The sequence below is a fragment of the Geotrypetes seraphini genome, chromosome 13 (assembly GCF_902459505.1).
Source record: "Geotrypetes seraphini chromosome 13, aGeoSer1.1, whole genome shotgun sequence".
NCBI classification, from domain to species: Eukaryota; Metazoa; Chordata; class Amphibia; order Gymnophiona; family Dermophiidae; genus Geotrypetes; species Geotrypetes seraphini.
Window position 1 is genome coordinate 73,681,246 of NC_047096.1, and position 25,229 is coordinate 73,706,474.

The 25,229-nt window shown below is 45.3% G+C and overlaps 1 protein-coding gene across 2 annotated transcripts in view; it reads right to left on the reverse strand.

Annotated features, from left to right (window-relative positions):
- Nucleotides 1-905: 905 nt before the first annotated feature.
- Nucleotides 906-25,229, reverse strand: part of RUNDC3A (RUN domain containing 3A) — a 38,110-nt gene continuing 13,786 nt past the window's right edge. The window contains exons 3-11 of one of the 2 annotated variants that reach the window (XM_033919369.1): nt 22,255-22,388; nt 16,223-16,308; nt 14,218-14,307; nt 13,930-14,010; nt 11,960-12,125; nt 8,076-8,233; nt 5,328-5,465; nt 4,380-4,486; nt 906-2,261 (exon numbers count right to left, since the gene is read on the reverse strand). In XM_033919369.1, the coding sequence (XP_033775260.1) occupies nt 2,119-2,261; nt 4,380-4,486; nt 5,328-5,465; nt 8,076-8,233; nt 11,960-12,125; nt 13,930-14,010; nt 14,218-14,307; nt 16,223-16,308; nt 22,255-22,388 (1,103 nt within the window). In that variant the 3' untranslated portion in view covers nt 906-2,118. The remainder of the gene's footprint in view (nt 2,262-4,379; nt 4,487-5,327; nt 5,466-8,075; nt 8,234-11,959; nt 12,126-13,929; nt 14,011-14,217; nt 14,308-16,222; nt 16,309-22,254; nt 22,389-25,229) is intronic. The other variant, XM_033919370.1, reaches the window with a different exon arrangement.

Here is a 25,229-nt window from a genome sequence, read left to right on the forward strand (position 1 = left end):
GAGGGTTACAAACCCCCCATAACGCCGGCACGATGTCTATTAAGTAAAGTGGGGGGGGTTCCCCCCAGCCCCCCCCCCCCCCGTCGGAGCCCTAAAAACAATAATTTAGAGCGGCGCACACCTCCGCGCTGCGCTCAATTGTCCGGGCGCGCCTTTGTCTTTCGCGCCGTTGTCTATGAACTGGTTAAAGTGTTCTTGTAAGGCTGCTCCCAAGTATCTGTGACTATCTCGAAACTGGGTCACTGAACCGCAACTGAAATAGCAAATAAAACCTTTCAAGAGCCATGATAGCATGATGCATATTTTTCTACAATTGCTTTTGAATTTCATCAGCGTCCAGGCATCGGTAGAAGCTGAGTAAGCAGCTGGGAGAGAGTTCAACCTACACACCAAAGGTGGGGCATTTCTACCTTTGAAACAAAGCTATTGCAGAAAAATTAGATGTGAAACGGGCTTGTCTCGATAAATACGTTTTCATGACAAAAGTCCAGGATTAGCAAGTGGGTTTGGTAGAAATATAGAAGACGGTTCATAGACAACGGCGCGAAAGACAGAGGCGCGCCCGGACAATTGAGCGCAGCGCGGAGGCGCGCGCCGCTCAAAATTACTGTTTTTAGGGGCTCCGATGGGGGGTTTTGTTGGGGAACCCCCCCACTTTACTTAATAGATATGGCGCCGGCGTTTTGGGGGGTTGTAACCCTCCACATTTTACTGTAAACTTAACTTTTTCCCTAAAAACAGGGAAAAAAGTGAAGTTTTCAGTAAAATGTGGGGGGTTACAACCCCCCACAACGCGGCGCAATGTCTATTAAGTAAAGTGGGGGGGTTCCCCCCACCCCGTCGGAGCCCTAAAAACAGTAATTTTGAGCGGCGCACGCCTCCACACTGCGCTCAATTGTCTGGGCGCGCCTTTGTCCCGGCGCGCTTTTGACCTGACACCATAGAAGACAGAGGTCCGGGGGCTTGAGCATTTATTCCACTTAGCAATCATACTCGTCTCTGCTCAAAATACAGTTCCTTCTTGTATCTGAGCTGGTGAAGCCCCTCTGCCTGGAATTGCTCTATGAACCGTCAAACTAGGCACCTTGGATTGATACTGCATGGTGAGACCCCCCCCCCCCCCCCACCAAGAGGTAACCTATAATGCAAATAGTAAACCGGAGTGGAACAGAAACTTTATTCGGGTCAGCTACGAAGCTCATTTCCTCATTCTTACCATGTTGTGACTCACTTTTTATAATCTCATCTTTTATTCAGTTCTTAACATCTCGGCATGGACGATGCCAACAGCCAAATGCTACATTTTCAGCCTTTGCAGACAGCACGAAGATCACAGTTGCCTTCAAGACAGTAGCAGCCAATAGAAAGGAGGTGGTGGCAGTTCCTTGGGGAAGGTTCAGTCACTGGGAGTGAGAGCTGTGCTCGTGCCATGCTCCTTTTCAGCTGTGGCAAAAATCCCCTTTGCGAGAGTTTTTGCTTCTTTGACCTGGCACTGCATGCTGAGACAAGAAGAGGTCAGCACAAGAAAGTGAACTAAAAAGATTGAGAGATGGGCAACGGTGAAGGATGTGGCCAGCAACCATAGAAGTGTCTGCTGGGTGCCTGTCAGAGCTCTACCAGAGAAGTAGAGTTTAACGGACAGTCAAGAGCACCAGCTCAGTTCGTCATTGTTGAAAAATTCTAAGGACTCTATCTAAAGGTCGAATTCCTGGGAAAATCCAGCAGACTGCAGTAGCGTGGAGGGTGCTTCTTGGACAAGGTTCTTCAATGCAAGCTCTCCTTCGATCGCTGCATAGCTTTGCTAAGGGAAGAACAAATGTGCAGAGGTTCTTTTTCTGGCATGGTCCTTGTCTATTTTAATTGTACTTGGAGGGAATCACATTTCTTTTAAAGTGGTCTCTCTCTCTCTACCTGAGCCTCCTGTTCTTTTAGATAAGGCATGCCTGCCTGTATAGGTAAGTCTGTTAATTTCCCTTGTGGGGGAAAGGGGAATGGACGGGACTGAATTCATGAGGACAGGTCATTTTCATAGAGAAGTGGTTCTCATTAAGCCTGATCTGCAGCAGCACCCATGAACACAAATGTTTATCCTCCATCCTGAGACAAAGTTGCACCTTCTCAACTCGGGCTTAGGGCAGGGCTGGCTTCATTGCTATCATTCATCAGACACTCATTGGACTTCAAGCTGGTAAGAGACTTGCAACTAGGGATGGAGGCAAGGGAGCCACAGAGACCCAGCATGGAAGGTGTTGGGTCCTTTCCTGGAAGAAAGCAAATCAATAACAAATTGATTTTAATAGTCATTTCTAGAAAATTACCTGTCTGAACATTTCTCCTACTGAGGAATATGCTTTCATTTGTCACAGAAAACAGGCATATCTATTTTTTCCAAAAGGAAATGAATATACATTTGTCCAAACCTTCCTGATAAGATATTGATTCTTCCCTGTCCTTTCTCAGAGAAATTAAAAACATAACACCTTCCCATCCCCTATTACAGAGACTCTATTCTTTAAGTTTGCCTGCCTATGTTTCAAAACTCTAACTGGCTCTTCCCCAATTTACCTGTCTGAGCACCTTGAAATAGCAGGCCCCTCTCGCACACGAAACGCCCACTTATTCACCTTTCCCTCCCTAAAAGGCTGCCTCTACAAGAGATTCATTGACAGAACCCTAGCATTCCAAGCGGGCAAATGGAACGATTGCCTAACCGACCTCATCTCCAACTCTCCGCCCTATCACCTGTTCAGGAAGTCACTACAAACCTACCTCTTCGACAAATTCCGCTAACTCTGCCTGCCCTCCTTCCCTGCACCCTCCCGACCTCGATACGCCTCCATTCCCTCTGACTTTGCCCTCCTTATCAAGCCACTTATGGCCACTCTTACCCAATCTCTGTTTTGATCTAATGGCCCTTCAGGCCTCCATAGTATATGCCTTTTCTTGGCCATATATTCAACTTCGCTGTAAATGTAACACCGTTATAATATGTATCGTCGCTGTAAATGTACAGTCTCTTCTTTAGTTCATGCCTTTCACTGCCATATATGTAACTTCGCTGTAAATGTACAGTCTCTTCTATTGTTAACCGCATTGAACTTCCATGGTATTTGCGGTATACAAGAATAAAGTTATTATTATTATTCTGATTACTTTGCACAGAAATCCATTCTCTGATTCAGTGTCTCATAACCTTTGTCAAGCCACAGCACACTAAAAGTGGTGGCCAGGGCTCAAGGCATCTGGAAGTGCGTGGCTATTGACGTGATGACATCATGCACATGCGTGATGTCTTCATGTTGACGTCTGCACATATGTAACCTGAGCCGCCAGTGGTGGGTGCTGGAAGGGAAGACATGTGGAGAGAAGGGTTGGCACTGATGCCGGCTGACTGCCTGCAGGATGTGCCTCTTGCCACGAGAGGCATGTCCTGTAGGCAGTTAGCCAGCGATGGTGCATCTCCCCCTCCCCAGCGTCTCATGGCACACTGGAAATCTTGGGTGGCACACAGTTTGCGATACACTGCTCTAACTCTTCCCACAGAGAAACCAGAAAGGGGATTGGGACTTGTATACCACCTTTCAAAGCAGTTTACACATATACAAGTACTTATTTTATACCTGTGGCAATGAAGGATTAAATGAGTTGCCCAAGGTCACAAGGAGCAGCCCTGGGATTCAATTCCACAACCTCAGGGTGCAGAGGCAGCAGTTCTACAACTAGGTCACTCCTCAGATCTCTCTAGTAAGAAGCTATAGACCAGGAGTCTCAAAGTCCCTCCTTGAAGGCCGCAATCCAGTCGGGTTTTCAGGATTTCCCCAATTAATATGCATTGAAAGCAGTGCATGCACATAGATGTCATGCATATTCATTGGGGAAATCCTGAAAACCCGACTGAATTGCGGCCCTCAAGGAGGGACTTTGAGACCCCTGGTTTAAAACAACATCTTCAAATGCCAAATCTCGTATCACTATTCAGCCTCAGCTTCCTGCCCGGCTGAACAAGGAAATACGTCTGACAGCTAGTGGAACTTACGCCTTACCCTCATCAGTCTATACCAGGGGTCTCAAAGTCCCTCCTTGAGGGCCGCAATCCAGTCGGGTTTTCAGGATTTCCCCAATGAATATGCATGAGATCTATGTGCATGCACTGCTTTTAATGCATATTCATTGGGGAAATCCTGAAAACCCGACTGGATTGCGGACCTCAAGGAGGGACTTTGAGATCCCTGCTATAGACCATCTTAAAATTGTGGAACAAAAGATTGAGATCAAGGAATGTCTCTGAACATGCTGAGAGAGGACTAAATGATGCATACTAATATTTTTTTTTTTAACTAAAGGATAGCAGAGAAATAGTTTAACCAAGGAGCCCTTACCTATGGGACCCCAGGGGCCTGCTTCATCTTTCTCATCTTCTAGCTTCTGTGAGTCAGAGTTGAGGCTGACTTCTGCCGAAAGCTGCTCTGTACTCCCAAAACTGTGCCTGAATGGAGGAAAGAGAAATCATCATTGGGGAAGTGGCTAAAACATGGCAGGAGGGTCAGAAAGGGAAACTGCTACTAAGTAGTAGATTAAAAACAAACCCGGAGAAAATGCTTCTGCAATTTGTTGCCAGAAAATGTGGCAAAAGTAGTTAGCAGGATTTTTAAAAGGTTTGAAAAATTTCCTAAAAGCAAAGTCCGTAAGCCATTATTAAGATGGACTTGGGGATAAGCAGCATAAAATCTGTTTTACTCTTTGGGATCTGGCAAGGTACTTGTGACCTGGGTTGGCCAATGTTGTTAACAGAATACTGGGCTTGATGGACCTTCAGCCTATCCTAGTACAGCAATTCTTATGTGAGCCAAGTATAGGACAATCAAGCTACTGTGACATCACTGATGGGTTTGGCTCTTAGGCACTAGTGGAATGAGGCATTATGACATCACAATCTCAGCTCTGGAATGTTGCTACTATTTGGGGTTTTGCCAGGTACTTGGGACCTGGGTTGGCCACTGTTGAAAACAGAATACTTGGCAACTCTTATGTTCTCTTTTCACCCTTGTATACAGGACTGGATATCATGCAATGTTAACAATTAGTAGGGCACTCATCCATCATAAATACAATTTGATGAAAATTGTTTCAAGGAGAAAAACAGCTGTCAAACTGTATCCTATCTACCTTTTCTATTCAATATCAACCACCTGATAGGTACAGCCAGGAAGGAATCAAGATCTGCTATGATCAATGTGCATACTTGGCACTCTGGGGGAGAACCAACGGGAGAAAGTGGCAATTCTTATGTTAACTATATGGTCCTAAGTACAACTGAAGAGGGCTACCTTCTGTACAGCTTGGGATCCAGTGCAACCTCATTATCACTGAGTGTCCCCAGGGATGGCCACTGGTTCACCAAAGGGGTCACCATGTCCTTCGATATGTTGGCCAAGTTGGAGTTCTCACCAGAGATCAAGCCAGTTCTGGAACCAGAGAGGAAGAAAGAAAAGAGAGGAAAGCAAACAGAACAATCAGGAAGAAGGGAAGAGAGAGAGCAAAGAAAGGAGGAAAGAACCAAAGTGTTTTCTTGACCAAAGAAAAATAGATTAAAAGTTGTATAGATATATTAGCCCTATGAAAAAAAAAAATATTACTTTGGTGGTGATATTTTTATTAAACCAATGAGAGAGAAAGAGAGAGTTATTTGAGAAGCAAAGGTTGGGTTTTGAGGTCGTTCAAAATAACTAACTGATCTGTGCATAGTTGCTACCATACTTGACCTTTCTGGGGTCTTTTCCTTTCTTGTTTTTAAAATGGCTAAAACCTGCCTTTCTTGTAAGGGCTGCAGAGTGTCAAAGAAAGAATCCCAGATTCCAAATCGGATATCTGTCTGGTCACTCTTTGTTAGATACAAAGTAGGCCTATTGAGAGCCTGTATCTCTCCTAGACAGCATGAGATTGATCTCTGCCCTGCCCTTAGAGTAAGGTTCCTATATAGCGTGCATTCCATCACTATGCATTCCAGCTCATTACTATGTGTAATATGCATTTTTCTTGGTTTTCTTCAGCTTCAAAACACAAAGCTTGCAAGGGCTGTGGTGCAGCGGAAGCCATTACAAGAGACGAGGTTAAGGTCCTGTACATGCGCATCAGAAAATCCTACAATCATGGGTTTTAAGTTTAAAAGGCCTTGTCACAGTTGCCTGATTGAGCAGGCCCCATTAAAAGACCACTCAAAAGGGAGACAGGAGGCCCCCCAAATTAATCTAGAATGACATTAAATATCTATTTCTATATAATGGTTTATATATATAAATGTATAGAGTTCTTACATGTTTGTTTTTATATATAAAAATCTTGTATATATAATTATAAATCAAATATCTATAGTACATATATATATAATTTTTAGTATTTGATATATACTGTATTTATTTATCCCCATCCCCCCCACCTCTGCCTTTTATAAAACAGCGTGGTTTTTAGTGTCGGCCGTGGCGATAACAGCCCCGATGCTCATATGAGCGTCGGAGCTGTTACCACTGCAGCCGGCGCTATAAACCATGCTATGGTTTTGTAAAAGGAGGAGGGGCAGTGTTATTTATTTTATTTAAAAATTATTTTAGCCCGCTTACACCTAAGCGGTTTACAAAAATGCATCCATAATTATCAAATAACAAAAAGAGACATAAAACATAGTTCAGATTTATAAAAGTTCTTCAAACAATCATTTTTTTAAAAAAGCCTCTACAAATAATAATCGTTATAAGAATCGTCTTCAGGACCTTCTTCAATTTCTGTCAATCAGGTAACAACCGAACAGGTTCTGTCAAATTGTTCCATAACAATACTCCTGCCACTGAGATAATGGAAGTCCTAATTTTCTCATAATGTACAGTTGTCAGCTCCTCACTAACCGTAACATCTCTTCTGATCTCAAAGCTCTTGATGGCTGGCAGTGGCGTAGTGAGGGTGAGAGGCGCCTGGAGCGATGGCGCCCTTCCCCCATCCTCGTACACCCCCCTGCTCCTTCCCTTATCCCACCTGTCACGCGCGCCCTCCCTTCCCTTCCCCGTACCTTTAGTTGAATTTGTTGTGGAAGTCAACATCGTGCTCCTCACTACCCCATCGGCTTTCCCTCTGACATCACTTCCTATGCACAGCACCCAGAAATGATGTCAACAGGAGAGCTGACAGGGTCGCGAAGAGCATGTTGTTGGCCACCGCGAACAGGGCGTGCGTGTGGAGGGGAGGAATGGGAAGAGGCAGGGGGAGAGGAGGAGGTGTGTCGGTGCCCCCACCAACATGGTGCCCAGGGCGGACTGCCCCCCTCACCCCCTCCCTTACTATGCCACTGAGGGCTGGTACACTTTTAACACCTGTGTCAAGTACCATGGGATCTCAAAATGCCTCCTCCTTAAAAATCAACCCCAGGACTTTATAAATGACATGATGTTTTACTAGTAGCCAGTGGAGCCATTTCAATAGTGGTGTTATGGGTTCAAATCTGCTCCCTCCACATATTAACCATGCGGCTGCATTTTGGATAACCTGCAAGGCTCTACATCTTGAAGATGCTATAGTTATACATCTTATTTATTTGTCAAATCAGAGAAACTGATGTCCTGAAATATCCCAATGCTGCAATTAAAAAAATTGATGGCACCCAGATTGAGCACCTGTTGGGGCACATTTCCTGTTAAACCTCTTCCCCCCCCCCCCCCCCCCCCCCCAGTAACATGCCTTGACTGTGACTGTTTCAGTAAGATTTGATGTCAAGAGGAGCCGTTTCATTGTTTGGTGGCAATTTACCTGTATTTGTTACCTCTAGTGGGACAGCTTTTTTTCTTTTTCACTCTCGTTTTCTGCCCTTGACAAAGCTTTCAGGGCAAAACGTTGTCTCATCGAACACTATTTGTTTAATAAATTGCCTATTTTCTTTTGTTGTGTGATCTGCTTCTCTTTTGCTTTGCACTCTGTGCTTGCAGATCATAGCCTCTCATATTTTACCTAGATAGAAGGGCTGAGCATGAGCTGAAGGAATCCTACTCCTGGGACAGGGTAATAACTTGCATATTTGCAGGCAAACTCACAGCTGTTCCTGCAGTTCCAGGATGATACCCTCCAATTCTCGCTTTTCCAGCTGGTTTTGTACTTTCACCTCCTCCAGTTTCAGTTGTAGTCGCTTGTTCTCTGCCTCCAGGTCCTTCAGTTGTGATTCTCGTAGTCGCACCAGCTCTTCCAAGTACCCCTGAGGCAAACATACACACAGAGTCACGTAAAAGAACTTGGTCATGAAAAGGCTGGATGTATCTATTCTATGTGAATCCCCACAGAGGTAATACTTCTCCCTAGTGCCTGATCAAATTGCCAGGCTAGAAAAGTTAACATGGTTTTAGAAGTGGCATAGCAAGGAAAGTTTGTGCCTGGGGTGGAAGTGACTGGCATTGCCGCATCATGTGCCACCCCCCACCCCCACCCCCGCACTCCTCCCAGCATCACCATGCTGGACGCCCCCATGCAACCTTTCAATGCCATGCATCCCTCAGATACACCCTTTCCTGTGCCCCCTCCCCGCACCCTTCCATCTACCTCTTCAAATCTTCACTAGCCATGAATAACCTCTCTTACCCACTGCTTACACCAGCCTCATCTTTCCCTCTGATGTCACTTCCTGGACCTCGCGAACAGGAAGTGACATCAGAGGGAGGGGTGAGGCCGGAGTGAGCAGTGAATAAGAGATACTGCTCATGGTTGGTGAAGATTTGAAGAGGGATGGGGGGAAGAGGATAGGTGCTAATGCCCCCCTTACTACACCAGTGAGTTTTAGCTAGAATAGGCAGAGAATAATGCAGAGCACTCCACCTCAGAATCCTTTGGCTCAAGCAGTGACACTGTTCCCAGTCTCACTGTTCTGATCCTTTGGGACCAGGCCTGGCAGAAATGCTAAGCCATGAAATTAGATTTAAAAGAATGGGATTAAGGTTAGAGTCAGGCGTGTAAAGGATTAAAGTAGTGGTAGTATTAGAATTAAGAGTTAGATTTAGGATTGAGAAGGATTCAGGTCTGGGAAGGAATTAAGATCCCATGTGGTACAAACTGGTGGAAGAACAGCCACAGCCTGGTTTCCTGACTGTGGTGTGCCCCAGGGATCTCTACTGTCCCCCGTCCTTTTCAGTGTTTACATGACATCGTTATGTGTTCTCTCGTTAGGTCCAGGTGAATTTCTTTCTACATATGCAGATGATATTTTTATATTACAAGAAGTTAGTCCAGGCTTAAATAACTGCCTCTACTATTTGTTCTTGTATTACCAGATTGTTACATTGGTCAACTGTGACCATGATGAAGTTAAACCCTGTGAAGACTAAGGGCCTTTTCTGTCAAACTGCGCTAGTTATTGTTAGCGCAAAGAGCCGCGCTGAATGGCTTCTCCCCACGCTCATAAAGTTCCTACGAGCGTCGGGAGCAGCGCAGGCCATTCAGCGCGGATCTCTGCGCTAAGAACTGCTAGCGCAGTTTGACAGAAAAGGCCCAAAGTTGTTTCAGTTAGAGCCTGATTGTCCAAAACTTCCTAATAATATATCTTAGACTCTGCTGAAGCCTTGTCTATTGAAAAATCATCAAGAATATTGGATACTAGTTGTTTAGCCCGTTACATTAACGGGTGCTAGCAGCCCTTCTCCCTTACTTTTACCTCCTCCCTGTCCAGCAGCACCCCCACCCATTCCCTGCTCCCCCCTATATAGCAGTAGCCCTTCTCCTTTTATCTCCCCCTGTTCAGCATCACCCCATTTCCAGCTCCCCATATCCAGCAGTAGCTCTTCTCCTTTGCAGGAGCCCTTCTCCCTTCCTTTTACCTCACCCCTGTCCAGCAGCACGCCTTCCCTGTTCCCCCTGTGCAGCAGTAGCCCTTCTCCCTTCTTTTTAAGTCTCCCCCTGTCCAGCAGCACCCAATGTCCAGCAGTAGGTCTTCTCCCTTCCTTTTACCTCCCCCCCTCGTCTAGCAGCACCTCTTCCCTGCTTCCCCTATCCAGCAGTAGGCCTCCCTTCCTGTTACCTCCCCCCCTGTCCAGAATCACCTCTTCCCTGCTCCTCCTGTACTGCAGTACCCCCTTACCTGCTCCCTCTGTCCAGTCCGGTGATCTCCAGCCATCAGGCTGGCTCCTGCAGGGAGTCTAGTTCCTGTCCGGTCCCTGCCAGGCGTGCGAGCCTGCTCCGCCCCCTCCCGACCTGCCGGGAGTATTTGAATTAGACCCGACGGTTCCTGTTGAGGGAAGCACTCCTCACCGGACTCAGCGGTGAACTCCAGCCATCGGGCCGACATCCGCCCGGGGATCGTGAGAGTAGCCACCGCCGCGTCTTTCAAAGAATCGTAAGCCGCGCATGCGCACTTCCTATGTGTCGCTACAGCTCACGGAAAACCGGCACACACTTAGAAAGTGCGCATGCGTGGCTTACCATTTTATTATATTAGATTACACTAGATTTTGACAATAGATAAATAATCTAGGGATCCTTTTAGTAAGGTGCACTAGCCGTTTTAGCAGCAAGCACTAAAAATTAGCATGTGCTAAACGCTAATGCGTCTATAGAATATAATGGACGCGTTAGCGTTTAGCGTGGGCTAATTTTTAGCATATGCTAAAACGGCTAGCAAGCCTTAGAAAACATTTTCTAACTAGGGGGTCCTTTTACTAAGTTTATGTCACTTTGAAGTGGTTACGAGCCCTACTTCATCAACATCATTTTGCCACAATTGTTCAGTCGACTGTATTAGCTCAATTGGACTATTGCAATTCAGCTCATTACGGTATTAGTAAAAGTAATTTAACCTACAACTGATGCAAAAATACTGCAGCTTGGCTGATTTTTAAGAAAAATACATTTGAACGTATCACACCCCTCTTCCTTTTCAGTCAAGAGTCAAGTTCAAATGTGCCTGTCTACTTTTTAAAATATTTTATGAACAGTTGGGTGACTCAGTTGCACCATTGCCTTTAGGTCTGCCATGACAAAGTGGCCAGTGGCGTACCTAGCATATGTGACATCCGGGGTCCATCATTTTTTGGCACCCCCTCCCCATCTGTACGAAAAACATGATTTTTAGTAACAAGCCACACATCACACATGAGTACCTAGGAAAAGGCAGCATCTTACATACTGCAGTGAGCAGTACAACATCAATACACCCATTGTAAAACTAAACAAGCCAGACCAGCACAGATCAATCCTACACCGTCAATCCTAACAGAAAACCATGTCTTTCGAACACACAGAACACAGAAAACACCTTTGCCTAGTATGGTTTCTGCTTTCCTCATCTTCTTGTTACTCTCTTCCTTCCATCCACTGTCTGCCATCTCTCTGCCCCTATATGGCATCTTCTCTCCTTCAATGCCCCTTCCAGAAACTGTATGCCTCCCCCTTCCATCTCTCCTTTCACCCCCATTGGTCTGGCATCTCTCTCCTCTCCTTCCCTCTCCCACACCTCTCTTCTGCAATCCCTTTCTTCCCTCATTTTCCTTTTCAATTTATTTTCTGCATCCATCTAGATTACATTCTTAATACCCTCTCAACAATTTCCTTTATCACTGGCCGTGGCAGTAAAAGTTCCAACGCTCATAGAATTCCTATGAGCGTCATAACTTTTACCGCTATGGCCAGTGATTAAAAACATGCTAACGTGGCTTCATAAAAGGAGGGGAGGATAAATTAGGGAGTGGAATCAGAATTAAGAGTTAGATTTAGGACAGAGAAAAATTCAGTTATAGGATGGGATAAGAATTAGGGCTGACTAAAGGATGTGGGTAAAGGGTTAAAGAAGGGGGTGGGATTAAAATTAGGATTGAGTGAGATTCAGGAATGGGATAAGATTAGGGCTAAGGGATTCAGGTAGGGTGATGGTGGGTTCGGAGATGCAGGGATAGGGTTAGAGACGAGGATTGGGGGTTAGAGATACATTATTTTTTTGTACCTTTTGGGCATAAACGATGCGGAATTTTTGCTCCATCTTCCGCCACTTGTTGTACCAGCTGTCCTCGTCTGTAACCAGTGGTAGGTAGGGGTGCTCAGGAGAGCTTTCATCACTAGTGCTGCTGTCCACGCTTCTCCTCTCATCCTCATCACTGAGATAATCATAGCTGCGGAAAGAACAGATGGGTGAGAGAGGACGAACACCCGCTACCGTCTTTTGTCCAGCGGGCAAGGAGAGGGATCATGTAGGTGGCAGGAAATGGAAGAGATTCAGGGGCACCAAACTACAGAGCAAAAAGTCAGGGGCTGAGAAGCGTAATCTATCAGTCTCTTCCTCTGAGTCAGCACACGTCAGGAACCCGCATTAGTCACATCTTCCTTCAGTGCTGGGAGGTGTCCCTGGAGTCTAGGTACAGAGGGACCTCAAACTAGGGTGGCCAGGACCTCAAACTAGGGTGACCAGACAGCTGGGAAGATCTGGACATGCCCTCTTTTTTAGAGGGCTGTCTGGGTGTCCGGATCGACTTTCCAAAAGCCCAGTAGTTTGTCCTGGTTTTCGAAAGCCCTGGCCTTCTGGCCGCGTCTAGAGGGCCTTTGAGCATGCACGGATGATGTCACACACACAAAACAGAAATGAGGCTTAGTGCGGGGCAGGGCTAGAGGCAAAAACAGGGCGGGGCTGGAGGTGGAGTGTGGCATAACTAGGGGCAGAATAGGGTGTCAGGTCAAAAGCCGGGACAAAGGCGCGCCCAGACAATTGAGCGCAGCGCGCGCCGCCGCACCGCTCTAAATTACTGTTTTTAGGGCTCCGACGGGGGGGGGCGTGGGGGGAACACCCCCACTTTACTTAATAGACATCGCACCGCGTTGTGGGGCATTGTTGGGGGTGTTGGGGGTTGTAACCCCCCACATTTTACTGAAAACTTCACTTTTTCCGTTTTTAGGGAAAAAGTTCAGTTTACAGTAAAATGTGGAGGGTTACAACCCCCCCAAACCCCCCATAACGCCGGCGCGATGTCTATTAAGTAAACTGAGGGGGTTCCCCAACAAAACCCCCCGTCGGAGCCCCTAAAAACTGTAATTTAGAGCAGTGTGGCGGCGCACGCTGCGCTCAATTGTCGGCGCGCGTTTTTGTCTTTCGCACCGTTGTCTATGAACCCAGAATAGGGTGGGGTCATGCATCTGAGTTTCTCCGGACAAAAATCTGGTAACCCTACCTCAAACTGTAGGGATAGGCTGGTCATAAGTTCCTAAAGAAACGGAAAACAGGATCTGTCTGGTGGTTCAGTGACAGTGCTGCCATGTTGAGGGTTTAATTCTCTGCTCGAGTCTCAACGTCTGCTTGAACCAGGGTAGGGCTGTGGATGCTGAGCAGACAGCATTCATGGGGGAGGTGGGTTCAATTACTGTATAACAGCGGTACTTAGTGGTCAGATTTAGGACCCATGTTAGTAGAATTTTGGAAGGTGCCTGATGCATAACTGAACTAAAGTACACTGGGAGGGAATATAACATAGGAGAAAAAAAAAAAATCACCAAAGAGCTGTAAATGAAGGCTCAAGCTGCCAGGATCCCCAGTGCTTGAGCTGGAAGTTAAAAGCAGAAGGAAATTTCTGGTTCACAAAGGCCTCTGGTATGTAGATTCAGCAGGGCTCAACCATGGCGATCTGCACGGGGCAGGAGCGTAGGAAGATTGCTCCTGCCCCGAAAGCCCTCTAGACCACCAGGTAAGGCCGGGAAGGCGGCAGGGAGGTAAAAAAATATGTTTTTTAAAAATTTTCCCCCTCCCCATAAAAAAATCGCGATTATGTGAAATCGCGAGTGCAGAAACCGCGAATGGGGAGGGGGGAAGTGTAGTTATTTAGTATATTATCACAATTATAGAATCATACTGTTCCCTATTGGTAGTAAACCCTAACTTATGCCCATAACAGTTCTGACACTATTTAGGTGACATTTGTCAACAGTTACCTCTGGGTGAACTTCAAGTATGGTGTGTAGTCTATGACAGCCGCTGTTTTCCCGTCCATAACCTCTCCCTTCAGGCAGAAACTGAGAAAGGAAATACAAGGATGTGGCCTGATGAGCAGCAGCAAGAGACAGGGCGACTATAAAAGTAATCTATTCTCAGTCTCCCCCAAAAGGAGGCACTGTAGAGCATGGAAAAGCAACGCCTACTCCCACTCTATCCAGATTAATGCCAGAGTTGGATCCAGAAGGAAAAATCTGGGCACCTAATTCCGGCTTCCTGCGTCATACCTGAAGTCAATGGCGCTCAGACCGATCAGCATTCCAGTGAGCACCGTGGATTCCTCACGCAGCATGATGGCGCCATCATCATAAAACCGTCTGTGGAGGGGAAGAGGTTGCTTATTATTCTCTCTGATGACTTATTTCCTGTTATATCAGCATGTTAGCACTTCTGAGGAAGTCTTGAAACTGGCAACTAACTTACCTCCTCCTTTACTGCCGTGTAGAATTCCGTCAGAGCAGTTACCGCCGCTGCCGGCGCTAAAACCCGCGCTACGCATTAGTAAAGGAGGGGGATAAATTAATGAGTTTAGCACTAATTGCATAGTTTATGGAGAGCAAAATATCAAGTTTAATAAACAAAATATCAGAGGCGTCCAGAGGGGATAACATATGGCCATTTCATAAGCAGAGTGTATGTCTACAGCTTCTTGACATGTATCTCTTTGTGACTATGAATTACTTTATACAGTAAAACCTTGGATTGCAAGTAACTTGGTTTGCAAGACAAGCAAAACAGTTTATTAAATTTTAACTTGATATACAAGCAAGGTCTTGCAATACAAGTACAGTCAAACCTCGGTTTACGAGTGCACCGGTTTGCGAGTGCTTTGCAAGACGAGCAAAACATTTGCAAAATCGGCTTGACTCGATTTACGAGCATTTCCCCCCCCCCCCCCCCCCCCGTGGAGAGAGCGAGACCAGAAAGCCTTGAGCATGCACAGATGCTCAAGGCCCAGCCCAGTCAAGAGGGAGGATCTTCGGGCACCAGCACCAGCATGTCCTGTGCATTGGTACTGGTGCCGGTGCCAAATCGGGGTAAGGGATTCTGTTTGGGTGCTCGGCAGGGGATGCCGGATCACGGGGGGGGGGGCAACACGAGTGGGGGAGGGATGCTGGATCATAGGGGGGATGCCGGATTGTGGGGGGGCATTTGCTGGGGGGGGTGAGATGCCAGTTCTCGGTGGGGGGGGATGGAGTAGCGCCGGTGGCCTCAGGGGAGGGGGGGGAATGAATCAAGCGAGTTTCCATTCATTCCTATGGGGAAACTCGCTTTGATATACGAGCACTTTGATTTACGAGCATACTTCTGGAACGAATTATGCTCGCAAACCAAGGTTCCACTGTACATACAGTATACACACGTCACAACTGAGCCGATGGTTCTTCTCTCTCTGACGCTGCAGGAATGTAGTGACTGTTCTAAATGAGCGATGTCTTGCAATACAAGTACATATAGTATTTTATATGAAAGTTTTTAGGTTGTGGAATGAATCATCTGAGGTTCCATTATTTCCTATGGAGAAATTCGCTTTGATATACAAGTGCTTTGGATTACAAGCATGCATCTGGAACGAATTATGCTCACAAACCAAGGTTTTACTGTATTTTCTTCCCAAATCCTTACTTCCCACTGGGAAGTCGTGAACTCTGTGTCTAATAGCAACACAGGATCAGATTTAAGATTTAGGTAGAACTGGAGGTCAGATGGCCAAGAGGGCATCTGGAGATTGGAAAACAAGTAACAGGTATGTGGGTCTTAGGCCAGAGTACCCTAGTGGGGTCAGTCCCAGTTGAATGGCCCTAAAGTAAGACGGAGAAGGCTCCTTTTTGAGTTGGGTACTTGTCATCTTCAACATCTGGTGCTCTGGGCAGTTGTCTATGTTTAAATCGGTGGTTCCCAGGCCAATCAGGTTTTCAGGATAGCTCTAATGAATATGCATGGAGCAGATTTGCATGCCTGTCACTTCCAAAGTATGCAAATCTCTCTCATGCATATTCATCAGGGCTATCCTGAAAATCTGATTGGCCTGGGGGGTCCTCCAGGACAGGGTTGAGAACCGCTGGTCTAAATGCAGGCCTGGGGTGATGTATTTTTAAGCATACAGAGCATTACACAACACGCCTACAAGACTGGTTCTCACCACTGCTCTTCACTTGAACATCATCTCCATGAGGTTAGGTAAAATACTAAGACATGCAGCATGATGTAATTAGAGTCTTATAGACTCACCTGGTCGTTCTAGTGTCTCTCAAGGCAGTAGCTATATATTCTGACAGCCGTTTTTCCATCAATGCCAGTCGTATCCAAGCACGGCCCTAAAACATAGACAAAGCATTCATCCTAACCGAGCTTGTGGGGACGGGACAGAGATGGGGACCGAGTTCATGGGGACGGGATGAGGACCGAGCTGCAGGGATTGGGCGGAGACGGGGCAAAATTTGTCCCCGTGTCATTTTCTAATTCACACCTTCAAAGAAGTCAAGCAAATTGGTGAGGCAAGATCTCCCTCGGCTGAACCCATATTGACACTATCTCATTAAATCATGTTTGTCTACATCACAGGTGTCAAAGTCGGTCCTCGAGGGCCAGAATCCAGTCGGGTTTTCAGGATTTCCCCAATGAATATGCATGATATCTATTTGCATGCACTGCTTTCAATGCATATTCATTGGGGAAATCCCGAAAACCCAACTGGAATACGGCTCTCGAGGACCGGAGTTCCCTACCCCTGCGCTAGCTCATCAGCAAAATGTCATCTACAGCAGGGGTAGGGAACTCCGGTCCTCGAGAGCCGTATTCCAGTCGGGTTTTCAGGATTTCCCCAATGAATCTGCATGAGATCTATGTGCATGCACTGCTTTCAATGCATATTCATTGGGGAAATCCTGAAAACCCGACTGGATTCCGGCCCTCGAGGAGGGACTTTGACACCCCTGGTCTACATGTTCCATAATTTTATTTTTTATAATTGTTTCCACCATTTTGCTCGGCACTGAAGTCAGGCTTACCGATCTGCAATCCGAACACAGAAAAAAAAAAACACCAAAGAAACTACGGGACTGCACTGTTCCTCCTTTGCCCCAGAACTAGAAGCAAAAAAAGAGAAAGTCTCCCCAGAACTAGAAGCGACATCAGAGGGGGTAGGACTGGAAGAGGAACAGTGCGGTCCCGTGATTTGTTTGGTTTTCTGTGTCTAGCAGCAGCGGGGGCAGTGTTGAGACAGTGGATTTTTGGGGGTGCCATGGCACCCGTGGCTCTCCCCTTCCTTCCGATGCCTATGAATACACCTACTGAAAAACTAAACAAGTTGGATTAGTATAGATCAATCCAGTCGATGCTAACAGAATAACTGGTCATTTTCACCCTCACCAAGTAACCCCAAACTAAAAAAACTGAAAAATAACCACAACAATTAAACTAAAACCCCAAGAAGCCAGACTCTGCATGCAGTACAACACCAAAGAAATAGAAACATAGAAACATAGAAAAAGACGGCAGATAAGGGCCGCGGCCCATCTAGTCTGCCCACCCCACTGACCCTCCCCTATTTATCTCTGTGCAGAGATCCCACGTGACGATCCCATTTCTTCTTAAAATCAGGCACGCTGCTCGCCTCGATCACCTGAAGTGGAAGTCTATTCCAGCGATCAACCACTCTTTCGGTGAAAAAGTATTTCCTGGTGTCACCGTGCAATTTCCCGCCCCTGATTTTCCATGTATGTCCTCTTGTCGCCGTTGGACCTTTGAAAAAGAAGATATCTTCTTCTACCTCGATACGGCCCGTGAGGTATTTGAACGTCTCGATCATGTCTCCCCTCTCTCTGCGTTCCTCGAGTGAGTATAGCCGTAATTTATCCAGCCGTTCCTCGTACGGGAGATCCTTGAGTCCCGAGACCATCCGGGTGGCCATTCGCTGGACCGACTCAAGCCTCAGTGCATCCTTGCGGTAATGAGGCCTCCAGAATTGTACACAGTATTCCAGATGAGGCCTCACCATGGATCTATACAATGGCATAATGACTTCAGGCTTGCGGCTGACGAAACTCCTACGTATACATCCCATGATCTGCCTAGCCTTAGATGAAGCCCGCTCCACTTGATTGGCAGCCTTCATGTCTTCACTGATGATTACCCCCAAGTCCCGTTCTGCAACAGTGATGCAAGACCCCATGCACTGTGCAAAATATAAAGCTGGCAGAAGAAAATGTTAAAAAATGATATTTCAATTATTACATTAAAAATACAAAATGTTGGGTGAATTTCGGCCTGATTCATAAAGGCTCTTCTCTCATGCTGTGTTTATTGGGAAAACCTTCATGAACGAGGCCCTTCAATCGTAAAAATTAGTAAGTGAAAAGAATTACAAAGCTTGAAACATTAGTACATTTGTGATTTACAGATTAAACTTTAACATTAAAGCCAATTATATGGTTATTGTTGAAAAACAAAATAAAAAATGGAAAATAAGGTTATATCTTTTTAATGGACTAACAATATATATTTTTCTTTTGACTACCTTACGGATGCCAACACCTCTTACTTCAGATCAGGGTGGCAACACTGTCCTGACCTATGGAAGGATATTTTGGCCCATGAAAGCTAGTGGGAAAAAACCGGATTGTTAGTCCAACAGAAAGGTATCATCTTATTTCTGTTTGGTAATTTTTATTTAGCAACCTTTAAAATGGACTAGCAAAGCTACCACATTACTTAATCCTAAATTAAAAATAAAGTGGTTGAAAGCTTGACCAAGACTTATTAATGTCTAAACAATTGCAAGAGGCCCTAATTAAGGACAATGTGAATCTTAGAAAAGCTTGAAAATAATTCACGAAATAATAATAATTAGAGCTCAAATCATTATGGGTCTGGAAAAAAACTCCACGAACATCAAAAAGAAAAATCACTCATACGTAGATACAGTCCATGTTTCTTAGTGAAAGTCCACAAGCAACTAACTTCTTAAATAATAGCAAGTGATGTATTTCAATCTCAGTGGTAGTAATTGAAAAATCTGTAGTATAATTTTTCAGCAGCGTCATATGGAATTGACAAAAAAAACCCCCAATAACTTATCTTAATTGCTGTCTTCATCACGATCAGTGGCTGTTTTTAGGTGGCTGCTGACACCTGCGCCGTTGATAGAATCTGGGCCTTAGCGCCTATGTGAAAACCGTCCATTTTGGGGAATTCTGGGGATGGAGTCAACAGTTGGCTGGTTAAGTGCTAGTTAAACCCAGATGTGGCCTGGCAAACGCAGATGTGGCCTGGCATTGAATGTCTGGAAGTAACTCCGGTGGTGGTCAGCTTAACGCATCCTGCCGCTGGCTGAATATGGACCTCCTCATTCTTTTTCTACCTTTGTTTTCTGGCTATTTAATTTTCTAATTGGTTTCTGCTTCCTTCTATCTTTTCTTAACTCCAAAGATCTTATGTCCATCTGTCATTTTTCACTCTCTGCCTCCTCGACTACATCTAGCTCCAACATGAATTTGTTCCTTTCAGTTTTCTTCCACTTTTTCTCTCTCTGTACACTTAGATTTAATTCATTCTTATTAACCAGTCTTCCCTCTCCCTCTTTTCACTGTGTCTACCTACAGTTTTCCATCTTTAGTCTTCACTCTGGCACTCCATTCCCCTTACTGTTATTCCCCAGTTTTTCACTAACTCTTTCCTATTCCCCCAGCCAACTAGCACTTCATCTCCTACCCCTGACATCTAGGCTCTCCCCTCTTCTTAAGAACATAAGAACATAAGAAGTTGCCTCCGCTGAGTCAGACCAGAGGTCCATCTCGCCCAGTGGTCCGCTCCCGCGGCGGCCCATCAGGCCTATTGCCTGAGCAGTGGTCCCTGACTATTTCTTTAACCTACCTCTACTCCTATCCCTATAACCTACCTCTACTTCTATCTGTACCCCTCAATCCCTTTGTCCTCTAAGAACCTATCCAAACCTTCTTCTTCACCCCTGCCATCCAGCATCTCCTCTGCCTCTCTCTCTTTGCCATCCAGCATTGCCCCTGTCTGTCTATCTGTCTCTGCCCCTGGCATGCAGCATTGCCCTGTCTCTCCCTCTACATCAGTATTACCGCTGTCTAATTCTCTTCCTCTCGTATGCATTATGGCCCCATCTCTCTATTTCTCTCTCTCTCTCTGTCCCACCCAGCATTGCCTTTCTCTCTCTCTCCCCTCCCCTCCAATATTGCCCCATCTCTTTCTCTCTCCCTCTATCTAACATTGCTCCATCTCTCTCTCCCCCTCCTCTTCTATGCAGTATTGTTCCTGTATCTTTCTCTTCCAGCATTTTATGTTTCTTAGTCTCCCTCGCCCAATCCAGCATTTCCTGTCTGTCTCCCCTCCCTCAACCGGTACTGCCTGCGTCTTTCTCTCGCATTCCATCTCTTGCCTCAGTCCACTTCTGTCCCAATCTCTCTCTTTTTCTCACCTCAATTACACCTATCTCTCCAGTCTAACATTTCCTTCCTCATCCCTGTGTTTTTTCTCCCATCACATCCAGTGTTGTCCCAGTTCTCTCCCCCACCCCCAATCATGTATTGCCCCTCTCTCTCTTTATCTCTAATCCAGCATCCTCTCTGTCCCCTTTCTTATCCAATATTTTCCTGTTTATCTCCCTCATCCCTACTCATCTGCCATCATGCAACATCTTTCCTTTCTCCTGGTGCTTCCTCTACCAGGCTTCTTTATTAAAGTTATCGTAAAGATGCAAGGAACTGTGGACCTATATGCCACTACTTCCTCTGGCAGCCCCACCCCTTCTGAGAAAGGAAGTTGATATCTGAGTGGGTGGAGACGAGGAGGCAATAAAGGATGGACAGATGAGTGAGCAAAGAAATTTGCAGTTGTAGCTGGGGGGGCTTACCCTCACCAAGCCTCTTACACGAGACACATACGTAGTCCTGTAAGCACCTTTCATGTGGTGCAGACCAGCCAATAATGCACTATACTGTAAGTCACTGAGCAAGGTATTCAGTGAAGATGTGGAATTTCACCCAAAGTTCCACTATCTCTAATGAAAAATAAACTAAGAAACACTTGAACATCATAAGGCTACTGCCGAGACTCCGACAATATTGTGTGACTCTGCCAGGCTGACCAAAACAGAGGTCAGAAGGTGTACGAAGAGAGACTGAACAAATTGCAGCTCTACACTCTCGAGGAACGTAGGGAGAGGGGAGACATGATCGAAACATTTAAGTACCTCACGGGACGTGTCGAAGTGGAAGATGATATTTTCTTTCTCAAGGGACCCTCTGCCACAAGAGGGCACCCGCTCAAACTCAGGGGCAGAAAATTTCATGGCGACACCAGAAAGTATTTCTTCACAGAGAGAGTGGTTGATCATTGGAACAAGCTTCCAGTGGAGGTGATCGAGGCAGACAGCGTGCCAGACTTTAAGAATAAATGGGATACCCATGTGGGATCCCTACGAGGGTCAAGATAAGGAAATTGGGTCATTAGGGCATAGACAGGGGGTGGGTAAGCAGAGTGGGCAGACTTGATGGGCTGTAGCCCTTTTCTGCCGTCATCTTCTATGTTTCTATGTAAGTGACATAATCATGCCCAACGTCCTCATCTCTTCATTACACAGCTATGATAAAACAGAGATCGAGAGACATTGGTTTGGCCACCAACTACCAACCAAAGTACACGGGCAACCTCTTGTTGGTAGTATGACAAGAAATAGACAGAAAATGGAGTTGAATTTATTGACATATGCAACTGCCATAACTAGTTGTTATACTGAAGAGATTGTAAGCTATTGTAAGGTCACCGAGTGGAACTTGGTATTTGGGGGGTTTAAATAAGAGGAGACAAATACATATGTTCACTTGAGGTCTGTCTTTTGTATTGTGTGTTAGTTGTTTTCTGTTTAGATCAGCTCTAATTGATCTCCTGAGTATATTCTACTCATCCTGTGTCTCGGGTTGTAGCAAGATAAAAAGCCTTACATACTAATAAAACTCTTTTTCAGCTTCCTGCTATGTCTTACTCTTAAGTATGTTAGGAATTCTGTGTTCGATATAAAAGTAGAGTGAAGAGTACTGAACTTGAAATCATTGGAACTGTACCTCTCCCCCTTGGAACCTACTTTCCCCACGGATAAGGAATACAATTATAAAATAATTTCCAAACAGTGTCTACCTTTGCCTTAGAAGTCTGAGGCCTGTGTTGCCTTTCTGAACATCCTTTCAGTGCTAACAGATTAGAAAAAATTAGGCCCTATGAAGGGGCACCTTTCTGACCTTTGCCCTGGAAGTACTTATGTTCTCCATATTTTCAATGCTGCTGATGCAATTGTTGGGAACTTTGCTGCAAGCCATTCTGATATAATCCCAGAATCCTCGCTGTCCATCAGAGCTAAACCAGCTCACAGGACCTGACAGGAAGAAAAAATTAAAATCTTAGTTATTGGATGGGTTGAAATTATAACATACCATCATTTCATTTGCTTTAACTAATCCTACTAACATCAGGGACCTAAGACCTGGACTGGACCCTGTTAGGTTTGATGGGCCTTCGGTCTGATATAGTATGGTCTTTCTTATCTAATCTAATCTAATCTAAATCTTGGGTTTATATACCGCATCATCTCCGCAGATGGAGCTCGACACGGTTTACATGGTTAGGGAAGGAACGGAACTCCAGTGGAATTATATAAGTATGAGAGAAGAGAGGTTGGTGTGAGAGTGCCAGGAGCGGGACGAGGTTACGTTCTGGAGAAGAGCCAGGTCTTCAGATGCTTACGGAATGGTAGAAGGGGGCTCAAATTGCGGAGAGGGGAAGGGAGACTGTTCACAAATCAGGAGTTAATCTTGGGATTGTCAGCATAGAAGGGCCATGAATCATATCTTGACAGCACATCCACAGCAAATTTCAAATCTGGGTCCCCCCTTGGACTCTGAATTTTATTTATTTATTCAAAACATTTATAATCCGCTTTTAACCAAAGCGGCTCACAATCAACATCCACCGCATCAAAGACATACATGTCGACAAATACCTAAATAACAAAAGTAAATAAATGAAACGAACTAAAATAGAGGTGCATCTTGTCATATCTATCAGAAAGGAAAGTTACATCATCATAACCAGGGAAAAGTATTTCTAGCAAAAAAAATGCTTGTGCAAAAAGGTTAAATCATCAGTAATTTTCTAAAATGTATCAAGTGTCCACAGAATCTCAAAAAAAACTATCAAAGCATTCCAAAGGACAGGACCGGCAATAGAGAAACAAGATTTTGTTCTCCCAAACTGTCCTGATTGGATCATCAAACACAGACATATTTTGTCCTTTCCAAGACAATGTTATAAAAACCCTGTTTTAGGCATGTACAATGCCTCATATAAAATTATGCAAAGGGGGTGGGGGAGGCGGACCCACCAGAGGCACCATCTTTGTGGGGCGCCAGCAACTCTCCACCCCCACCTCACCCCATGCTTGTACCCTCCCACCCCGTACCTCTTTAAATATTCCCAGCGCGAGCAACTACTAAGGCCTGGATCCCTCTGAAATCACTTCGTGTTGCAGAGCCAGGAAGTGATGTCAGAGGAAAAGCCAATGCCGGCGTGAGCAGCAGGCCGGAGAAGCTGCTTGCGCTGGTAAAGATTTAGAGGTACGGGGATGGGAAGGGAGGGTGTGAGTGGGGCACGGAAGGAACGGAGGGTGGAGAGGAGGGTGCCACCGCCCCAGTCGCCTCCTACCTTTGCTACGCCACTGCATACATGCAAGCAAAAGTCTGTGGAATGCTTTAACATGACTGTCATGCTCAGGAGAGGCGTTTGGGCAGTGTATGGTTTACAAAGTATATACATACATGCACACTGCACATGTGTACTTTACACTTACTCCACTTATTGTATATTTACACTTGTTCCTGGATGCATTTTATCCACAATTTCTGCAGGTTTTGTGAGGTTATTTTATAGGGACATTTTTGAAAAGACATCTAAGTCAGAAATGGGACGACCTGCTCAAAACACCCAAAGAAAATGTCTACCTCGCAACCAATTTCAAACAAGAAAAATGTCCAGATTTACTATTTGAAAATGGCTGCGAGACGGATGTGTTTGTGTCCAAAATGAATAGCCATTTTCCAAAATGAACCATCCAACTTATGAAAGGCAAAAAACCAGGGCCAGGGATGTCTCTCTGGCATCCTTTTAAGAAAAATGGCTTCCACAAAGGAGTCGTGAGAATGAGATGGGTGTAAAGTTCAAAAAAAGCTGCACAGACATCCAGGCAGAGTAGAGGATAGCTTAGTTCATAGGCAGTCAAATGCTTTTTTGTTTGGGGGGGGGACCCAAAAGTTCCACCCTATCCCCAGCAGGATCCCACAGGAGTGTGTGTGGTGCAGTGGTTAGAGCTACAGCCCCAGCGCTCTGGGGTTGTAGGTTTAAATCCCACACTGCTCCTTGTGGTCCTGGGCAAGTCACTTAATCCCCCAGTGTCTCAAATAGAGTGTGAGCCCACCAGGACAGAGAGAGGAAAAATGCTTGAGTACCTGAATAATTTGAGATATGCAGAATATGAATTAAAAATAAATAAATAAAACTCCCCCGTCTACCTTCTCCAGTCACTGTAATTTTAAATCTTTGAGCAGCCACTGCACAGCATCAGTGAGCAGGCCTGCCCTGGAAGTCTTCATTCTACAGCGACGCTGTGCGGCAGCTCTCTGCAGATTTAAAACTACAGCAGCCGGGAGCAGGTGGTTGGGGGAGTAGAGCCATAACCGACTCTTCTGACCGTCAGTTTTTGGGGAGGCCGTGGCCCCTGTGGCCTCTCCGTTCCGACGCCAATGGCGTAGTTGATAGTGCAGTTGACTTTATTATTTAATATTTATTGAATTTTTCAATATAATCAAGCATAAAACTTGTACAGAAAGGAAATTCAGCATGAAATTAATACAATTGAAAAGATATATAAAAGAATATCAAATATAAGCATAAATTTCTACTCAAGTCCTCAATCAGATCCAAGAGGGGTAATAGGCGAATCAAAGTAATTATATTTAAACCAAGCAATAACTAGTTGAATGAGATTAAAGCACCCTTTCTTAAACTAAGCACTTTCTTTCTCCAGAGATGCAGTTGAGAGAAAGGTTGTCAGTTGAGATGGCTCAAAGAAAACATATTTATGAGAATGATAATTAATAACACATTTACATGGATGTCGCAAGTAAAAGGTCGCCCCCAGAGATATAACACCAGGTTTCCTTAA